This window comes from Colobus angolensis, unplaced genomic scaffold (assembly GCF_000951035.1).
Source record: "Colobus angolensis palliatus isolate OR3802 unplaced genomic scaffold, Cang.pa_1.0 Scaffold181, whole genome shotgun sequence".
NCBI lineage: Eukaryota > Metazoa > Chordata > Mammalia > Primates > Cercopithecidae > Colobus > Colobus angolensis.
In genome coordinates, this window is record NW_012114944.1 from 646,085 (window position 1) to 665,988 (window position 19,904).

A 19,904-nucleotide genomic window follows, 5' to 3' on the forward strand; every position below is an offset into this window, starting at 1 on the left:
TGTACTCTTTCTGCTATCTTCTTGGCCTTTATAAATATGTACCATATGTTCCATATGTTACAATGCTAGTTACTTTTGCATTTCTAAGTTGTTTACACAAATGCAGAAATACAGAATCTGGCAGCCAGTAATTCAACCCAGCTCTATCTTCCTGCTGCTATCTCTCCATCCCCATGCATATACAACCCCTCCCCATTCCTAACACAGTGACATGAAACAACAAATGTTTTAAGTGTACATCATACATTTATTACCAACAACCCTCTCAACTCCAAAATTGGGCACAGGGATTAAAAATAAAAATTCATTGCACTACTTAGTAAAGCATTACTAGTAACTTTCATAAAAAATGTACAAACTTTGTTAAAAATTTATCAAGCCTTCAAATGATTTGGTTACAGATATTTATAATACATACATTTAAAACTATATGTTAACTGATACAATGGAATATGATTTGAGAAAATGACTCAGCAAATGATTCCAAAAAACACCCCTGTGAGCTTTCACAATCGGAAACAAACGGCAAAATGAGGTAACCAAATGTACCAACAGGGGGACAAACAGCTTTCTAATGAAAAGGCCCAAAGATATCTGCGAAAAATATTCTCACAAGTGAGTCGGTAGATCTCATTCAAAATTATTCTAAGAGGCCCAAATTTAAGAATCTTAGCAAATCACATTTCAGATAGTATATAAAATCTAAATATGCTTTCACATTTTCCAGATTTTGCTCAAAAAATTAAGGACAGAAAATCCTAATATGAGATCTTGATACCTGGAGGCCTTATTTTTTTTGAAGGGTGGGGGTTAAAAAAAAAAAAAAACACCAAAGATGACAATTCATGCCGAAAAACTAACAAGAACCCACAAAAAACCCACAGCTGAGTTAAGGTGGTAAAGCCAATATTATTTTAGGAGGAAAGAGGACGAAGGCCATGAACCAACATCTGCCTGCTATCTGGTGCATCACCCAAGGTGACAATGGCTGGGCACAAATCAACTGTTCTCTTTTGCCAGCCACAAAGCTGCTCACTGTGGCAAGCCTGAGCTGGTCAGAATACGCGTGTGTACACACGAACCACAATAAGCAAATCTGCACACATCTCTATGAGCCCCACGCAAAGAAAAGACATTCCCACAGAGAGATCAGTCACAAGAGTGCAACAACGAAATTCAAGACTTTACCAAAACAGACCCTGCTGCCTCCTAAATTGCCAACTGCCTCTCAAAAATTTACAGAAAAAGGGACATTAATAAGAATTCATAGAGGGAGGGAAGAAAAAGCTGCTACTCCTAGTCATTAGTACAATGTGCCGTGTTAATTAGGTATCTCTATATAAATTAGAAAAAGTGCTTTACTTGCATGCTTCAATAAAATGAATACTGAGTGTAGTAGTGTTATGTTAGATCTGTACAGATATAAATTTTTTGCAGCTATATAAAAGTGTATAAGATGGGCTTTTGCCATTTTAAACATGATTTTTTTTCATTAAAAAAAGATTAAACTATACGTGATTTGTATGTAGCTGATTATTATGCCAAGAATTTTGGTCTTTAACACACTTTTTATTCATCAGGAACAGGTGAGGGATATCCTAATGCTTTAAAAGTAACATGTGCATTTTTACCACTGTTTAGATGTATTTCTGATGCACTGACAACCTAGGGGCAAAGAGAGTGTGCAAAACCCTACGTGTACGACTAGATAGAGGCAACAGTGTCTCAAAAAGGGCAAAATTGTGCTTCTGTGAATTGACTTTACTTAACTCTAGGTTGTGATGAGCTTATAGACACTTCAAGGAAGGGCAAGCAGCATGGCAGTAACAAGTAGTTAACACTGTCTGAGTGGAAAACTGACACAGAACCAACTGAAAGTTGAGTGGGGCTGGCAGCAAGTTATCACAGTCCTGACTGGAATAATGCAGCTTGTGCTATTGCAAACAAAGCAATTACATCAACTGCAGGAAGAGGCAGACAATGTTGAATACACTAAAAGAATGAGAAAGTAATTTAAACATTGCTGGAAAAATGACTTTAAACAATCTGAATTATGCTCAAAGAACCTACTAAAAAAAACCCCACACAACTATGTGTTAGATCAACTAAATGAAGGTCAATTCCTGTTTAACAGCATTATTTTTTATACAAAAATCAAATCTTCATTTATACTGCAAGTATTCTGGACACCTGTTGTATTAAACTTTTCTCATTCAAACAAAAATTAAAAGGAAAAGCGATTAAAACATCAAAACAAATCAGGTCTAAGGAACATGAGCTGTAATAGCACTTGATCCATCCTGAAACAGGAGTTTCGATGAGAAGCACATGTGATGAAGGAAGAACTAGACAACTTTCAGAACTGGAGTCTGGCACGTGAATTAATATGGACAGAAATATAGCTTTCTTAAAACAATTTAGTTGCCCACAGGAGCTTGAACACAGAACACATATCAGAAGTCAAGCTGAATTAACAGATTTTGTTCTGGTGGAAGTCAACGAGATGAGACTTCATGGGACTAGTGGTCTTCTTAGAAATATATTAAATATCTTCAGAATAGACTACAAATCTAAACATTAAAAAAAAAAATCACAGGTACTTTCTGTAAGAAACTGGAAATGTAAAGGAAAAAAAGTATCAACATTCAAATCATTGATTGAAATGCTAATATTGCTAACTGATGATGTATGATATTGCACCTTCTTTTTGGAAACAGCAAGTTGGAGATTTTAAAATTTCCACAACAGAATCAAAAAAATCAGGTTCATGGAGTGATAATTTGTTAAACTTTTTTTTTCCTTAAGTGACCTACTTAGGACCACCAATAAAGAGAAGGTGACAGCTGCCTGAAGCAAAGGAAGAAGGCTTTTCTCATTCCATTCATTGGGAGGGAAGGGGATGGAGTATTCAATGCTTGTAATTGATGCACCCTCAGCAATCAGTGTGCAACAGCAAACACAAGGGGAAAAAAACCAGTGTACAGTACTAGTGCTGTTTAAATAACACACCAGATTATACATTGCAGCATAATTAAAACTACACACACATTCTTGGTACATGCTGGTATATAGGATCTCATACACACGTTAGCTACCATGCCCTCTCACAAGTAGTTGTGCACACTCTCACACAGATACACTTATCACCAACAGTCATACGCTGCATTCATTTCCACTCACAGTTTCTGAAGGCTCTATATAAGGTAGATTGCTATATCATCTGTAGCTACCACTTTTTATAAAAGCACATGCTAAAAGATCACGTCCACTGTAATCTTGCAGCAACACTCGGAATGATCACACAAAAACCAGGGAATGTTAGTGCACACACAAAATTAAGCTAAAGAAAAAGTCTTTGGAGTTCCAATCACACGGTTAGTATAACAATCCCATAACTGTGAAGACTAATTGTAAGCTTTTATAGTTGATTAAGTCACACAGTGCAAAGAAAGGTCCATTGACCCTTTTGGTAAAGGGAGGGCTGGAAGCCACACAGATTAAGTTCAATGGATAGTCCGTATATACATGTGATGAGGAACACCCAAACTAAATTTGTGCTTCTTAGGTTGGTCATTCTGAATCCCGATGCACTTCTGAAGCATCAGCTCGGCAAATTGGGCAAGTACGATTTGCCTACAAAACAAAAGGAAAACTTGTTTAAATTGTGACATATACAATGAAACACATTAAAAGCAATGGAACTACTTTTACTTCCCACAGTTTTTACATTCTTTGTTCCTCTGAAGAGGTACAAAGCAATTTGTGTCTTTTTTTTAACCCACAAACCTCCGAATTAGCCCATGAATTTTTTTTTTTGAGATGGGAGTTTTACTCTTGTTGCCCAGGCTAGAGGGCAACAGCACGATCTTGGCTGACTGCAACCATCGCCTCCTGGGTTCAAGCGATTCTTCTGCCTCATCCTCCCGAGGAGCTGAGATTACAGGTGCCCACCACTATGCCTGGCTAATTTTTGTATTTTAGTAGAGACGGGGTTTCACCATGTTGGTCAGGCTGGTCTCAAACTCCTGACCGTCGGGTGCTCCACCCACCTCGGCCTCCCAAAGTGCTGGGATTACAGGTGTGAGCCACCACACCTGGCCGCCATGAATGATTTTTAGTAGGTCTGTTAAAATATACAAACAAGATTACATTCACCAGTTTGGACCAAGTTAACAACTGACATTAAAGTAACACCTTGGTTAGTCTTTTTTTTTTTTTTTTTTTCCTTTTTTGAGACAGGGTTAAACCCTGTTGTCCACAGGAGCACAGTGGCATGATTACAGCTCATTACAGACTTGAACTCCTAGGCCTAAGTGATCCTCCTGCCTCAGCTTCCTGAGAAGCTAGGATTAACAGGTGTGTGCCACCACACCCAGTCAATTTAAAAGACAAGGGTTTCACTAAGTTGCCCAGGCTGGTCTCCAACTCCAGGCCTCAAACGATCCTCCTGCTTTTGCCTCCCAAAATGCTGGGATTACATGCCTGAGCCACTATTTCTGGCCCCTTGGCTATTCTTAATGGAATGAAGTCACAGAAAACATTTAGTGGTACTGAGGAAAGCTTGACTGTAAAATAGGTGACTGGATCTATACCATAGCTCTACTTACTCACCTGGTTCCCTGGCTCCTAAATTTGCTTTCTCCATTTCAACAAATGGGACCATAATTTGTGGAGTTGCTAATGCCAGAAACGTAAGCATCACCTGTTCTCCTACTTCCTACAACCCATTCAGCACATAATCTTATTTCTGCATTATGGTAATTCTCAAATCAGTCCCTCTTTTCATCCAGTTGCCACTATCCATTCTCTGGCCCACCACGTCTTTATTCTATCTCCCTGTCTCTCAGGAATTACCTCTTCTACTCCATCCTCCAACAGTGGCCAGAAATCCTTCTAAAACAGTCTGTTATATCCTTCCCAAATGCTTTCAGGATCACACCTAAACTCCTTCACGCTTCAGAGTGGCTTCACAACAAGCTGGTCATTGATTTTCTCTCTGAACACCTTTTCTTTTCCCACTCTTCCTCACATTACAACTATCAGCCACATGGAACTTGTGGTTTTTTTTTGAGATGGAGTCTCGCTCTATCGCCGGGGCTGGAGTGCAGTGGCCAGATCTCAGCTCACTGCAAGCTCCGCCTCCCGGGTTCCCGCCATTCTCCTGTCTCGGCCTCCGGAGTAGCTGGGACTACAGGCGCCCGCCACCTCGCCCGGCTAGATTTTTGTATTTTTTTAGTAGAGACGGGGTATCTCCTGACCTTGTGATCCGCCCGTCTCGGCCTCCCAAAGTGCTGGGATTACAGGCTTGAGCCACCGCGCCCGGCCAGAACTTGTGGTTTTGACTGTTCTCTGTTTGCACATGTCAGGGATTTGCACATATAATGCTTTCCTTTTAAAATAATTTAAGACTCTTTGTCTTCAGGATTGAGTTTGGGCTAACTTAGATACTATGGAACTGTGTTCCCTCAGAACTTTTAACTCTATCTTCCTCTCTAAATTGTGAGGTTACCTAGTTTTATCCAAATCAGGAACACTTCATTTAAAAAATAACAAATTTGACTATATAGTTTTTTTTTTATAGTCATGGAGCCACTGCAACCCAGCCTATTAAGGTTCTTTTACTGTATCACATTTTTATTCTACTGTTACAATTTGAGACTATGAAACTATTAAGTGTAAAAAAGCAGATTTTGTAAACTTTTTTTTTTAAACATTAAATAGCCAAGTGCAGTGTATAATCCCAACACTTTGGGAGGCTGAGGTGGGAGGACTGCTTGTGCCCAAGAGTTCAAGACCACTCTGGGCAACATAGTGACACCCCGTCTCGCTTAAGCCTGGGACGTCAAGGCTACATTGAGCCATGACTGTACCACTGCACTCCAGACTGGGCGACACACTGAGACCCTGTTTCAAAAAATACATACATAAAAAAGAAGCCCCTGCAATAATTTCACCCTGGCATAGCCACTCTTATGGATTTGTGTCCTTTGTGCTTTTGTTCATATATACAAAGGAGAAAATGGTCAGAATTAAATAAAAACACTAGATGTACTTATTCTCCATGCAAACCTCTGACAACAGAGCTATGATGAGGTAGCCTTCTAAACTCTCGAAGCAAACTGTGGCCTAGCAAGTTCGGGCCTTGTCCCTGTATGCCATGAGAAAGGACATACTGATTGTCAAGAGGTCATCCGTTTGGGTTTTGTATAATCACTCCTATATTGTTGACTGCAGTTAATTTTTACTGGCCTTTTCTCCTCATTTAAAGAGATCATACTCAAAGCTGTGTTTCCATTTTGTCTTCCTGTCCACTGAGTTACGAACTTACTCTAATTAACCTATGGTCAATAAAATAGAAAAATTTAATGTCATTTCCTTTAAAGATATTATCACTTTACCTTAAGCCATTTGTCAACACACTTGGCATGGAACTCGTGGTTACAGGGTAAGACTCTAAGTAGCTGCCTTGACTCAAAATCACACATGCATACTACACACCTAAAAAAAGCAAAAAGATCATTTAACCATAAAACCAGATGGTTTTCTATTGTCATGACTATTGAAACCTACAAGATAATTTATTGTTATCAAAATATCACTTAAATTTTTAAACAAAATTAACCAATACCCTGAAAAAATTGTGATGTTAAGGCAGTAAGAGGGTTTTGCTTTACTAACAGATTACCAAGAAAATTTCTAGTTAATATGAAGTCAATCTTAATACCAAAGATTCTATACTATTAAAAAAAAAAAAAAAAGGTGTTGGAACAACTGTATGTCCACATACAAAAGAATAAAGGTGGACCCCTACCTCATACCATATAAAAACTGACTCAAACTGATCAAAAGCTTAAGTGTTAAGAGCTAAACTATTAACCTCTCAGAAGAAAACACAGTAAATCTTCATGACCTTGGATTAGACAATGGTTTCTTGGAGATGACATTAAAAGCACAAGAATTAACAACAAAAAAAGAAATGCAGTTGTTCTTCAGTATCTGAGGGGGGATTGATTTCTAGGACCCACAATGGATACCAAAATCTGTGGATGTTCAAATCCTTTATATACAATGGTATAGTGTTTGTGACCTATGCACACCCTCCCATATACTTTAAAATCATTAATATATTTTAATACCTAAAACAATGTAAGTGCTATGTAAATAGTTGTTATACTGTATTGTTCTTTATTTGTACTACATATTGCTCTATTATTTTCTATTTTTATTTTTTCCTGAATATTTTCTATCTTTGGTTGGCTGAATACAGAGGGCTGAGTGTAGGCTGAAATAAATCAAAATCAAAATTTAAACATTTTGTGCTGCAAAAGACATCACTGAAAAACTCAACAATCCACAGAATGGCAAAACTTTTTTTTACACTTTTTATTATTCTATTCCTCAGAGATCCCTGTTCTGAGGGAGGACATTTTTGAAGATAATTTATCTGATGAGATCTATAATACGTATAGAACTTCTACAACTCAATAATACAAAGACAAACCAACTTATGGAAAATGAAGCAAGGATCCAAATAGACATTTCTGAAAAGAAGGTATACAAATGGCTAGTAGCACATGAAACATTCAAGATCATTAGCTATCAGGGAAATGCAAATCAAATCTGCAGGAAATTCCACTTCACAACCACTAGGCTGGCTATAATAATAAAAAAAAATAGACAATATAGCGTGATTCAAAGCCATTAGTTACCTTTGGCATTATTCAATGCCAAAAGTGGAAACCCAAATGTCCATACACTGATAAAAAAAAAAAATACGGTCTATACAGTGGAATATTATTTGGCCATAAAAAGAAATAACTTACTAGTAAAAGCTACAATATAGAAAAAGTTATGCTAAGTGAAAGATGCTAGACACAAAAAGATCATATAAGACCCCATTTATGTATAATCTATATAGACACAGTGCAGACTGAGGATGGGGAGGAGGCACCAAGATGAGGTAGAAATATGAAGAGTGTTGCTAGTGGGTGAAGTGGGTGAGGGGTTTTGTTTTAGGGTGACGCAACGGGTCTAAATTTGATTGTCGTGATAGTTACATAGCTCTGAATATACGAAAAACCACTGAGTTGTACTTTTTAAGTATTATTATTATTTTTTTGAGACAGTCTCGCTCTGTCGCCCAGGCTGGAATGCAGTGGTGTCATCTCGGCTCACTGCAACCTCTGCCTCCCGGGCTCAAGCAATTCGCCCTGCCTCAGCCTTGCGAGTAGCTGGGATTATAGGCGCCTGCCACCATGCCCAGCTAATTTTTGTATTTTTAGTAGAGACAGGGTTTCGCCATGTTGGCCAGGCTGGTCTCAAGCTCCTGACCATAGGCGATCCACCTGCCTCAGCCTCCCAAAGTGCTGGGATTACAGGTGTGAGCTACCGTGCCTGGCCTCAACTGTACATTTTAAATGGAATTTTACAGTATGTAAATTACATATCAATAAAGCTATTTTTAAAAGATCCCCTACTAAGCAGAAATTTTTGGTAAAAACCTCAAGCTTTATGTGCATGAAGTTTCAATCTTGTGTGAAAACATTCTAGAATGTCAATTAGAAACAAAATTGCTAAGCAACATTAAAATCCAAAACAGCCCTAACAGAACTTTCTAAGATGATAGAAATGTTCTAGATCCACACCACCCAACACAGCAGCCATTAGCTAGAATGACTAAGACATTTAATTTTTCATTTAATTAGCTTTATATTGACTTATTGGACAAGCATTGGCTTAGACTATGAAATAGAGATAACATATCTTTATCAAAGTTATCTCTGACTCTTAAGCATTTTCTTTTAACTTTTTGTTTCCTCTTCCAACTTTTACCTTAATGACTCTTAAGCTTTTATTTCATAAAGGTAGAAAAGGAAATTTAGCAGAGTGATGTCAGAAAAATATACTTACAAAGTCTGTTCTGACTGATGGTTGTTAGGATTGAACCGATAAGAAGGAAGTTGTTCAATATCTGCTTTAGTCAGTCCACGAGGCTTTGCCTCTCCCAGTCGCTCTGCCAGGTTTAACAGGGCCTGCAGCGGTAAAAGATGACATATTTTCATCTGTCTTTATGTTTTGCATTCCAATTTTTTTTTTTTAAAGAGATGGAGTCCTGCTATGTTGCCCAGGCTGGAGTATATATAGTGGCTGTTCACAGGCATGATCATTGTGCACTGTGGCCTCGAACTCCTGTGAACTCAAGCAATACTCTTGACGCAGCCTTCTGAGTATCTGGAACTACAATTGCGTACCACCGCAGCCCTATTAAAATAGTTTTTAAAATGTTTCTTATGAAAAAATCTAAACACATACAAAAGTAGAAAAGCAACGTTAATGAACCTTGATCTATCCATTATGCAGGTCAGTAGTCCATAGCTAATCTTTTATCTATTACCATCTGTCCTAAAGCTCACATTATTTTAAAACAAAACTGAAAGATGGTATCATTTCATTAGTATCAAGTGCATCTGTAAAACAAAGTAACTTTGACCCTGTGAGCTGGATTCTTTGTTGTGGGAGCTGGCCTGGGTACTATAGGATGTTTTGCAGCATTCCTGGCCTCCCTCTGCTCTCTTAGTGCCAGTTAACAACCCCCCCGCTGTAACAATCAAAAATGTCTCCACACATTCCCAAATATCTCCAGGGGACAAACTGTCCCCAGGTTGAGAGTCGCTGCTCTAAAAAGATAGACTTTTTAGAATATAACCACAATGACATCATCACACCTAACATACTAACACTAATTCTTTAACATCAAATGGACCAATTAACGTTCAAATGTCTTTGTTTCAATTCAAAGCTTTAAAAAGTAGTTTGTTCAAATAAGGATCCAAACAAATTCGTAACTTACCATGGTTTAATACGTCTCAAGTCTCTTTTTCACTCTTAAATTTGAAGAAACCAGGTTAATGAGTTGTAGAAATTCCCAGTTTGAAATTTGCTAAATGAACCTCCCATCCCTGACCCACTGGGTTTAACAAATTCCTTGTCCCCTTGTCCTATAAATAGATAGATGTGAATACTTTTACCATAAGGCCCATCATGTCTAGTGGTTATGTTAGCAGCCAATGATGGAATACTGTCTAGATCCATTAATTCATTAAGAATGGGCAAAATGGGGCCAGGCGCGGTGGCTCACGCCTGTAATCCCAGCACTTTGGAAGGCCGAGGCGGGCGGATCACAAGGTCAGGAGGGAGATAGAGACCATCCTGGCTAACACGGTGAAACCCCATCTCTACTAAAAATACAAAAAATTAGCCGAGCGTGGTGGTGCACGCCTGTAGTCCCAGCTACTCGGAGGCTGAGGCAGGAGAATGGCGTGAACCCAGGAGGCGGAGCTTGCAGTGAGCCGAGATCCTGCCAATGCACTCCAGCCTGGGCGACAAAGCGAGACTCCGTCTCAAAACAAACAAGCAAACAAACAAAAAAGAATGGGCAAAATGGTAATATTCTAATTTTATCATTCTTCATTTATTAGAATGCCTAATATTAAACAATACTCAGAATTTAGGTAAAATAGGATGAGACCACCTAATTTTTTTTTTTTAAGTATCCACTATCAACTCATGAACTTTAGTATATTTGATGTGTTTCAATATTGTAATTATTATGCCTCTTTTTTTTTTTCTGAGTCAGAGTCCTGCTTTATCCTCAGGCTGGAGTGCAATGGCATGATCTCAGTTCACTGCAACCTCCGCCTCCTAGGTTCAGATTCTCTTGCCTCCTCCTCCCGAGTAGCCGCCGCCCAGCTAATTCTTTGTATTTTTTATTTTTTAGTAGAGAAAGGGTTTTGCCATGTTGGCCAGGCTGGACTTAAACTCCTGACCTCAACTGATCCACCCGCCTTGGCCTCCCAAAGTGCTGGAACTACAGGAGTGAGGTACTGTGCCCAATTATTATGCTTATTGATTTTACATCAGTACCTCCTTTCCTTAATGACTCTAGTAACTCATTTGGTTTATCCCACAATTAGTCTGCCTTTTGTGGACTGCTTTTCTCCATTTTTCAGGTTGCCCCAGGGTTAAAAGAATGGGTAACAAATAATGATAGATGAGAGAAACAGAATTAACTTCCCCAAATGTCAATAATTAATGTGGTAATAACTGTGTGTGTTTTATTATGATACCAGAACTCTGCTTCTGTGTCAACATTATTTAGAAAATTGCATCATCTAAATAATTTGTTCCCCTTTCACTAGCTCCCTAGCCCTTCTAAATGCTGGAATAGAAAGTAAATTGCGGCCGGGCGCGGTGGCTCAAGCCTGTAATCCCAGCACTTTGGGAGGCCGAGGGAGGCGGATCACGAGGTCAGGAGATCAAGACCATCCTGGCTAACATGGTGAAACCCCGTCTCTACTAAAAATACAAAAAAAAAATTAGCCGGGCGAGGTGGTGGCGCCTGTAGTCCCAGCTACTCGGGAGGCTGAGGCAGGAGAATGGCAGGAACCCGGGAGGCAGAGCTTGCAGTGAGCCGAGATCCGGCCACTGCACTCCAGCCTGGGCGACAGAGCGAAACTCCATCTCAAAAAAAAAAAAGAAAGTAAATTGCCAGGCCGCACATGGTGGCTCAAGCCTGTAATCCCAGCACTTTGGGAGGCTGAGGCAGGCAGATCACTTGAGGTCAGGAGTTTGAGACCCACCTGGTCAACACAGTGAAACCCCGTCTCTACTAAAATGACAAAAAAATTAGCCGGGCATGGTGGCGTGCACCTGTAATCTCAGCTACATGGGAGGCTGAGGGAGGAGAATCACTTGAACCCAGGAGGCAGAGGTTGCAGTGAGCTGAGACTGCGCCATTGCACTCCAAGCCTGGGTGACAAAGCGAGACTCCATCTTTAAAAAAAAAAAAAGTAAACTGCCAAATCGATGATTACAATATATAAAATTTAGATAAAACTTATTATATCATTGATAATGATCTTTTATATCTCATATATACCATGGTACACAAAGGTCAACAAATATAATTTATGACAATAAAATATATTAAGTTCTTACAGTATAAAGACTACACAGGCATATTTCATTTTACTGCACTTTGCTTTACTGCATGCCACAGATACTACCTTTTTAAAACAAAAACAAAAAATTAAAGGTGTGTGGCCACCCCATGTTGAGTGAATCTATTAATTCAACTTTTCCAACAGTCATGTCATTTCATATCTTGGTGCCACATTTTGGTAATTCTCACAGCATTTCAAACTTTTTCATTATTTTGTATCTGCTATAATGTTCTCTGATCTTTGCCGTTACTATTGTACTTGCTTTGTGGTACCACAAACTGCACTTGCATAAGACAGAACACTTAATTGATAAATGTTGGGTATTCCGACTACTCCACTGACCAACTGGCTATCCACCCATCTCTCTCCCTCTCCTGGGGTATTCCTAGTCTTTGAGACAGAACAATATTGAAGTTATGCCAATTAATAACCCCACAATGGCCTCTAATTGTTCAAGTGAAAGAGTCACATGTCTCCCACTTTAAAAACTAGAAATGATTGGTTGGGCATCCTGGCTCACTCCTGTAATCCCTCCCAGCACTTTAGGGAGGCCGAGCGGCTGGGTCACGAGGTCAGGAGATCGAGACCATCCTGGCTAATACGGTGAAACTCCGTCTCTACTGAAAATATGAAAAATTAGCCAGGTGTGGTGGCAGGCACCTGTAGTTCCACCTACTAGGGAGGCTGCAGCAGGAGAATGGCGTGAACCCAGGAGGCGGAGCTTGCAGTGAGCCGAGATGGTGCCACTGCACTCCAGCCTGGGCGACAGAGCAAGACTCCATCTCAAAAAGCAAAACAAAAACTAGAAATGATTAAGCTTAGTAAGAAAGGCATGTCAAAGCCAAGACAGGCCAAAATGTAGGCCTCTTGTGCCAAACCAGTAACCAAGTTTAAACGCAAAGGCAAAGTTCGAATAGAAAAAGTGCCATTCTCACTGAGCACAGTGGCTCATGCCTGTAATCCCAACACTTGGACTAGCCTTGGGCAAAATGGCAAAACCTTTCTCTGCAAAAGAAAAAAAAAAAAGCACAAAAATTAGCCAAGTCGGTGGCATGCGTCTACTGTCCCAGCTACTTAGGAGACTGAGGTGGGAGAATCGCTTGAGCCTGGGAGGTCAAGGCTGTAGTGAGCTGAGATGGTGGCACTGCACTGCACTCCAGCCCGGGTGACAGAGTAAGACCCTGTCTCCAAAAAAAAAAAAAAGAAAAAGAAAAAACAGAAAAGCCACTCCAGTGAATGCACAAATAAGAAAGCAAAGCAGCCATACTGCTGATATGGAGAAAGTCTGAGTGATAGAGATAGAAAATCCAACCAGCCACAACATTCTCTTTAGCCAAAGCCTAATCCAGAACAAGGCCCTGTCTTTCTTTAATTCTATCAAGGTTGAGAGAGGTGAGGAAGCTGCAGAAGAAAAGTTGGAAGCTAGCAGAGGCTGGTTCATCAAGTTTAAGGAAAGAAGCCATCTTTATAACAACAAAGTGCAAGGTGAAGCAGGAAATGCTGATATAGAAGCTGTAGTAAGTTATCCAGAAGCTCTATCTAAGATCACTGATGAAAGTGAATACACTAAACAATAGATTTTCAGTGTAGATGGAACTGCCCTATATTGGAAGAGAATGCCATCTAAGATTTTCATAGCTAGAAAGAAAAGGCAATGCCTGGCTTCAAAAAACAGGCTGACTCTTTTGTTGGGGCTAATACACCTGGTGACTGCAGGCTGAAGCCAATGCTCATTTGCCATTCTGTGGGCCCTTAAGAAATTATGCTAAATCTACTCTGCCCAATAATAAAGTCTGGATGACAGAATGTCTGTTTACAGTATGATTTACGGAATATTTTAAGACCACTTTTGAGACCCGTTCAAGAAAAAAAGATTCCTTTCAAAATATTACCGCTCAAGTGCTCTGATTAAGATGTACAAAGAGATGCATGTTGTTTTCCTGCCAACAAAACATTCACTCTGCAGCCCATGGAAAAAGGGTTCTTTTCTCTACATTCTTGCCTATACTTACTTTTTGATAACAGCCATCCTAACAGGTGTGAAGTGGTATTTTATTGTGGTTGATTTACATTTCCCTGATTGCAATGTTGAGCACCTTTTCATATACCTGGCTGGACATTTTGTGTCTTCTTTGAAAAATGTCTATTCAGGTCCTCCATCCATTTTTTTTAAATTGGGTTATTCATTTTTTTTGCTACTGAGTTGTATAAGCTCCTTGTATAGTTTAAATATTAACCCCTTTATCAGATGTTTACTTTTCATATTTTCTCCTAACCTGTAGACTGCCTTTCATTTTGTTTCTTTCTTTCTTTTGCGGTACAGAAGCCTTTTAGTTCAATGTAGTCCTAGTTATTTATTTTAGCTTTTGTTGCCTATGCTTGCGGTGTGATGGCCAAAAAACCAATGCCATGGCTAATATCAAGGAGCTTTTCCCCTGTTTTCTGTAGGCACTTTTATCATTTCAGATATTAAGTTTAGGTCTCTAATCCATTTTGAGTTAACTTTCATGTATGGTGTCAAGGTCCAGTTTCATTCTTTTGCAGGTGGATATTCAGTTTTCCCAACACCATTTCTTTTTGTTTTGTTTTTTCTTTTTCAGACAGAGTCTTGCTCTGTTACTCAGCCTGGCGTGCAATGGTGTGATCTTGGCTCACTGTAGCCTCCACTTCCCAAGTTCAAGCGATTCTCCTGTCTCAACCTCTAAAGTAGCTGGGATTACAGGCGCCCACCACCACGCCAGGCTAATTTTTGTATTTTTACAGAAACAGGGTTTCACCATGTTGGCCAGGCTGGCCTCGAACTCCTGACCTCAGGTGATTTGCCTGCCTTGGACTCCCAAAATGCTGGGATTACAGGGTGAGCCACTGCGCTCAGCCTCCCAACACCATTTCTTTTCTTTTTTTTTTTGAGGCGGAGTCTCGCTCTGTCGCCCGGACTGGAGTGCAGTGGCCGGATCTCAGCTCACTGCAAGCTCCGCCTCCCGGGTTTACGCCATTCTCCTGCCTCAGCCTCCGGAGTAGCTGGGACTACAGGTGCCCGCCACCTCGCCCGGCTAGTTTTTTGTATTTTTAGTAGAGACGGGGTTTCACCGTGTTAGCCAGGATGGTCTCGATCTCCTGACCTCGTGATCCGCCCGTCTCGGCCTCCCAAAGTGCTGGGATTACAGGCTTGAGCCACCGCGCCCGGCCCCAACACCATTTCTTAAAGAGGCTATCTTTCCCCATTGTGTCTTCTTGGTGGCCTTGTCAAAAATTGGCTGACTGTTGTACTCCTTTCTATTCACAGTTCCTAAAGTTCAGAACATGCACGGTTTTATAATTTATCGCCTGACCTATTACAACACCTAAATAGGTTTCCTTGTCACCATTTTCTAACTTCACAGTACTGGCAGAGTTTGGACTCTTAACAAGTACTGATGCCATAAAGCACAAAAAACATTTAGTGGCTCCTTCCTCCCCCATAATATTCAAAATTATGTCCACTCTGTAGCAAGCACTGAAGGACAACCAATTAAGCTTTCCAATCAAATGCCGATTTTCTCCCTTTAACCACAGACCATCTGCTGATTCTCAAGAATGTCCAGTACCTCTCTGCCTCAATCTTAAAGATGAAAAAGCTTCTACATTATTTAAGATCTAGCTCAAACATTTTGGCTTCCACAAAATCTTTTCAGCATATCTAATCAAAATTCAGTTTTCTCATTTGCATTCTCATTGGAATTGTACGTAATTCTAATAGAGCACCCATCTACCTACCTATTATCATAGCTGTGGTAGTACATATTCAATTATCCTTAAAGATGTTAAATCATTTTTATGACATGTTTGTATCTTGAAATGCACAAAGTGTTTACCTAATAAATGTTTAGATCAAGCTTGTCGAACACATGGCCTGCATGCAGCCCAGGATGGCTTTGAATGTGGCCCAACACAAATTGATAAACTTTCACAAAATATTATGAGATTTATTTTTTGCAATGTTTTAAAAGGTTACTGGCTACTATTAGTGTTAGTGTATCTTACATGTGGCCCAGGAAGTGAAAAGATTGGACGCCTGTGGTCTAAAGAGTTAAGTTGAATAATACTTTCATGCTCACAATACTCCCCAAATTAATTCACAATTCATCTACTAACCTCGTAATTTTCTACTTCTCCATCTTCTACATCTAATTCAAAGCTGAAAGTTGGGCCCACTGCAGGTGGCACTGGAAGCATTGATCTGCAGTGAAAACAATCACACTAGCATTGAATATATTAGTACATTAATTCAATGAACAGGACAGGGAGGACAAAGGCCAGTGCTATAAGGATGAAGAATGGTCAGTGTTAATCTGAAAAATTTAACAAAACATATGTAAGAACTGTAAAATAAAAATGGCAAACATATTGCTATGATAACTTAAAGGTGAATAAACAGACATACACCACATAAGACGACAACTCAGTATCATTAAGATGTCACTTTCTCCTTAAAATAATCTATAAATTCCATGCAATACCAAGATTGCAGCAAGCACTTAAGTAAAAACTCACATGCTGATTTAAAAATTTACAAGGAAATGCAAAAGACCTTAAACTAAAACATTTTAAGAACAAAATCGGGAGACAAACTAGATCTGACATTACGATAGAAAGAGAGAGAAAATGGGGAGAGAGAGGAAGGAAGGAAGGAAAAACTACAACAGTGTGGTAACAAAGGCACGTGGCCTTCTGGTATAAAAACCGTATTTCCTAGCTTTCCTAGAACGTAATTACAGACATGTGACTAAGTTATGGCCAATGTGATACAGAGGCAGGGGTTATACGTGCAACTTCTGGAACATACCCTTGAGAGGAGCAGGTAGGCACAGGAATCTATTTTTATTTTTGCTAGGTGGAATGTCATATGACTAGAGCCTGAGAGGCCATCTTAGATCTTGTACAGGAAGCCATTAACATTGTTCATAGTCACAGGGCTAACAGATCATCGTTGAGCTGCCTACTTTCTAGACTTCATTACGTGAGAGAGAAATAAAGAATTACTTACAGAGCGCGGTGGCTCACACCTGTAATCCCAGCACTTTGGAAGGGCAAGACAGGCAGATTACCTGAGATCAGAAGTTCGTGACCAGCCTGGCCAACATGGTGAAACCCTGTCTCTACTAAAAGTACAAAAATTAGCTGGGCATGGTGGTGACCGCCTGTAATCCCAGCTACTTGGAAGGCTGAGACAGGAAAATCACTGGAATCTGGGGGCCAGAGGTTGCAATGAGCCAAAACTGCACCACTGTACTCCAGCCTGGGCAACACATTGAGACTCTGTCTAAAGAAACAAACAAAAAAAAACCCCACCATGTGTACCACCCATGGGAATTTCTGTTACAGACCAACTTAATCCAAACAGAGTAGTTCTAAGACATATAAATAATTTTTCTCCTTTCCCCCTAAGAAAAACAGCACTAAAAACTGAATAATCAAGGCTGGTGGTAAGTGCTATCAGTTGTAAAAGAGGCAAAAATCTTAACCTTTTCTGCTTCTTGATTTGTTTTTTTTTTTTGAGACGGAGTCTCGCTCTGTCGCCCGGACTGGAGTGCAGTGGCCGGATCTCAGCTCACTGCAAGCTCCGCCCCCCCGGGTTTACGCCACTCTCCTGCCTCAGCCTCCCGAGTAGCTGGGACTACAGGTGCCAGCCACCTCGCCCGGCTAGCTTTTTGTATTTTTTAGTAGAGACGGGGTTTCACCGTGTTAGCCAGGATGGTCTCGAACTCCTGACCTCGTGATCCACCCGTCTCGGCCTCCCAAAGTGCTGGGATTACAGGCTTGAGCCACCGCGCCCGGCCATTCTTGATTTGTTAAAACCTATTTTCTGGGTCACAGATTTCTTCCTTCCCCACTTCTCCTATGTTACCGTTCTTCTCTTTCTTTCAGCTTTAACTGGCTCCTCCCACCCCACCCTTTAACGTTAAGTAAAAACAAATAACTACCACACTGAAAGCTACAGACCACAGAGAAGACATTCATAAAGGAAAGAGAATCTTAAGAGTTTCAAAATTCAGAAATCATTAAGAAAGAACTTACAACACATATGGCAGTAAGCTTGGATGATAAGGGGGAGGTGGTATTGGCTGCTGGGATCGGTATCTACTACGTCCTGTGAGCCTCCGAGGCATAAATGGAGGATAAGGCTGCAGGGGGAAAAATGTTAAAAAGATTTAGGATCACTCTACATTTACAAATAATCTGTCAAAGTAATTAAAAAAAAAAAAGACTTAAACAGTCAAGTTTTTTATTGTTCAAGGTTTTTAATATTCCTTAAATACTAACTTATTAATGGATGCAGCAACCATTTTAAACCATACACTCAGGTGTATTTCTAAATATAACTTTCCAACTGAATGCTGTCAAGAATACATATAATTCTAAATATGGTGAATTATACTAAAACATAACTCAGAACCAATCAGTTGCCAAAGCAAGTAATTAACATAGTACTGTATGAAAACTTACTACTCCAAAGGACACCTCCTGATGCAAAGGATCATGTGTTAAGAACTGCAAAGGAGCTGATGGAGGTAATGTTGGGGGGTGGGCTGATGGAGGGTAAGTAAAACCTCCTACTGGAAGATGTTCTCCTAAGAGTTCCACTTCATTTTCTATCCTTTGCAGAGGCTGAGGAGAGAAAAAAAAAAAAAAACAACTTCCTGTGTTTAGATTACGCTTTATAATAACCACAAATTTAAAATCTGAAAATGTCTCTAAGGACATGCATCTCTTGATGTTCACATTAATCTAAAATTCATACAAGTAAACATACAGACTACAGTAAAATCTTCCTAACTTTAATTTCAACAAGGTTTAAAACATGTTATTAAACATTTCCATTATCCTCTATTAATTTTACTATGTGAACCTTCTCTTAAAATGAGAAGGCAAAAAGTCATCAAGTAAGCCAATTATTGGAAAATTAAAATTATTTTATCAAGTCATAGCACCTTGACCTAAAGGATTTTTAGACACTTAACCTTTCACAGATGAAACAAAATAGGATGTGCATTTATAAATCAGAAACAGGGCTAAATGAGACATTGTACAGAGGCATTATGCTGTGCAGAAAGATTATGGGCTTCTGGACATCAGAATCTTGGTACTGTCACCAATCAGCCATGTAACTTTTAGATAAATTACTTAATCTGAACCTCAGTACTGTCAACTATAAAACGGGCATGTTCACAGACTATTTCAAGTGTGTGGTGAACACTGAAGCAATGTAGTGCTATGCAAAGCACACAGAAGATATGTATTCTTTTTTCTGAAATAACAGCTGGGCTGGGGGCGGTGGCTCATGCCTGTAATCCCAGCACTTTGGGAGGCTGAGGCCAGTGGATCACCTGAAGTCAGGAGTTTGAGACCAGCCTGGTCAACACTGTAAAACCCTGTCTCTACTAAAACTACAAAGATTAGCTGGCTGTGGTGGTGGACACCTGTAATCCCAGCTACTGGGGAGACTGAGGCAGGAGAATCGCTTGAACCTGGTAGACAGAGGTTGCAGTGAGCTGAGATCACACCACTGCACTTCAGCCTGGGCAACGAGAGGGAGACTCCATCTCAAACAAAAACAAAAAAGCCCCAACAAGAAAATAAAAAAACAGTTCAATGAGATATAACTGACATATGATAAAAGGAATTCAACTGAATGGATTTTTGGTATATTCACAGTTACGTAACCATCACCACTATCTAATTCCAGAACATTTTCATCACCCCAAAAAGAAACTATATACCCATTATCAGTCAATCCCCATTTCCCCAAGTCATCAGCTTTCCTTTAATTTATTAATTTATTTATTTTATTTTTGAGACAAAGTCTCGCTCTGTCACCCAGGCTGGAGTGCAGTGGCCGGATCTCAGCTCACTGCAAGCTCC

The 19,904-nt window shown here is 39.8% G+C and overlaps 1 protein-coding gene across 6 annotated transcripts in view; it reads right to left on the reverse strand.

Annotated features, from left to right (window-relative positions):
• Positions 1-224: 224 nt before the first annotated feature.
• RNF38 (ring finger protein 38) overlaps positions 225-19,904 on the reverse strand; it is a 145,089-nt gene continuing 125,409 nt past the window's right edge. For all 6 annotated transcript variants that reach the window (XM_011939411.1, XM_011939409.1, XM_011939410.1 and 3 more), the window contains 6 exons: positions 18,489-18,650; positions 18,060-18,166; positions 16,137-16,221; positions 8,911-9,032; positions 6,399-6,498; positions 225-3,633 (listed from right to left, as the gene is read on the reverse strand). In XM_011939411.1, coding sequence (XP_011794801.1) covers positions 3,571-3,633; positions 6,399-6,498; positions 8,911-9,032; positions 16,137-16,221; positions 18,060-18,166; positions 18,489-18,650 — 639 coding nt within the window. In that variant the 3' untranslated portion in view covers positions 225-3,570. The remainder of the gene's footprint in view (positions 3,634-6,398; positions 6,499-8,910; positions 9,033-16,136; positions 16,222-18,059; positions 18,167-18,488; positions 18,651-19,904) is intronic.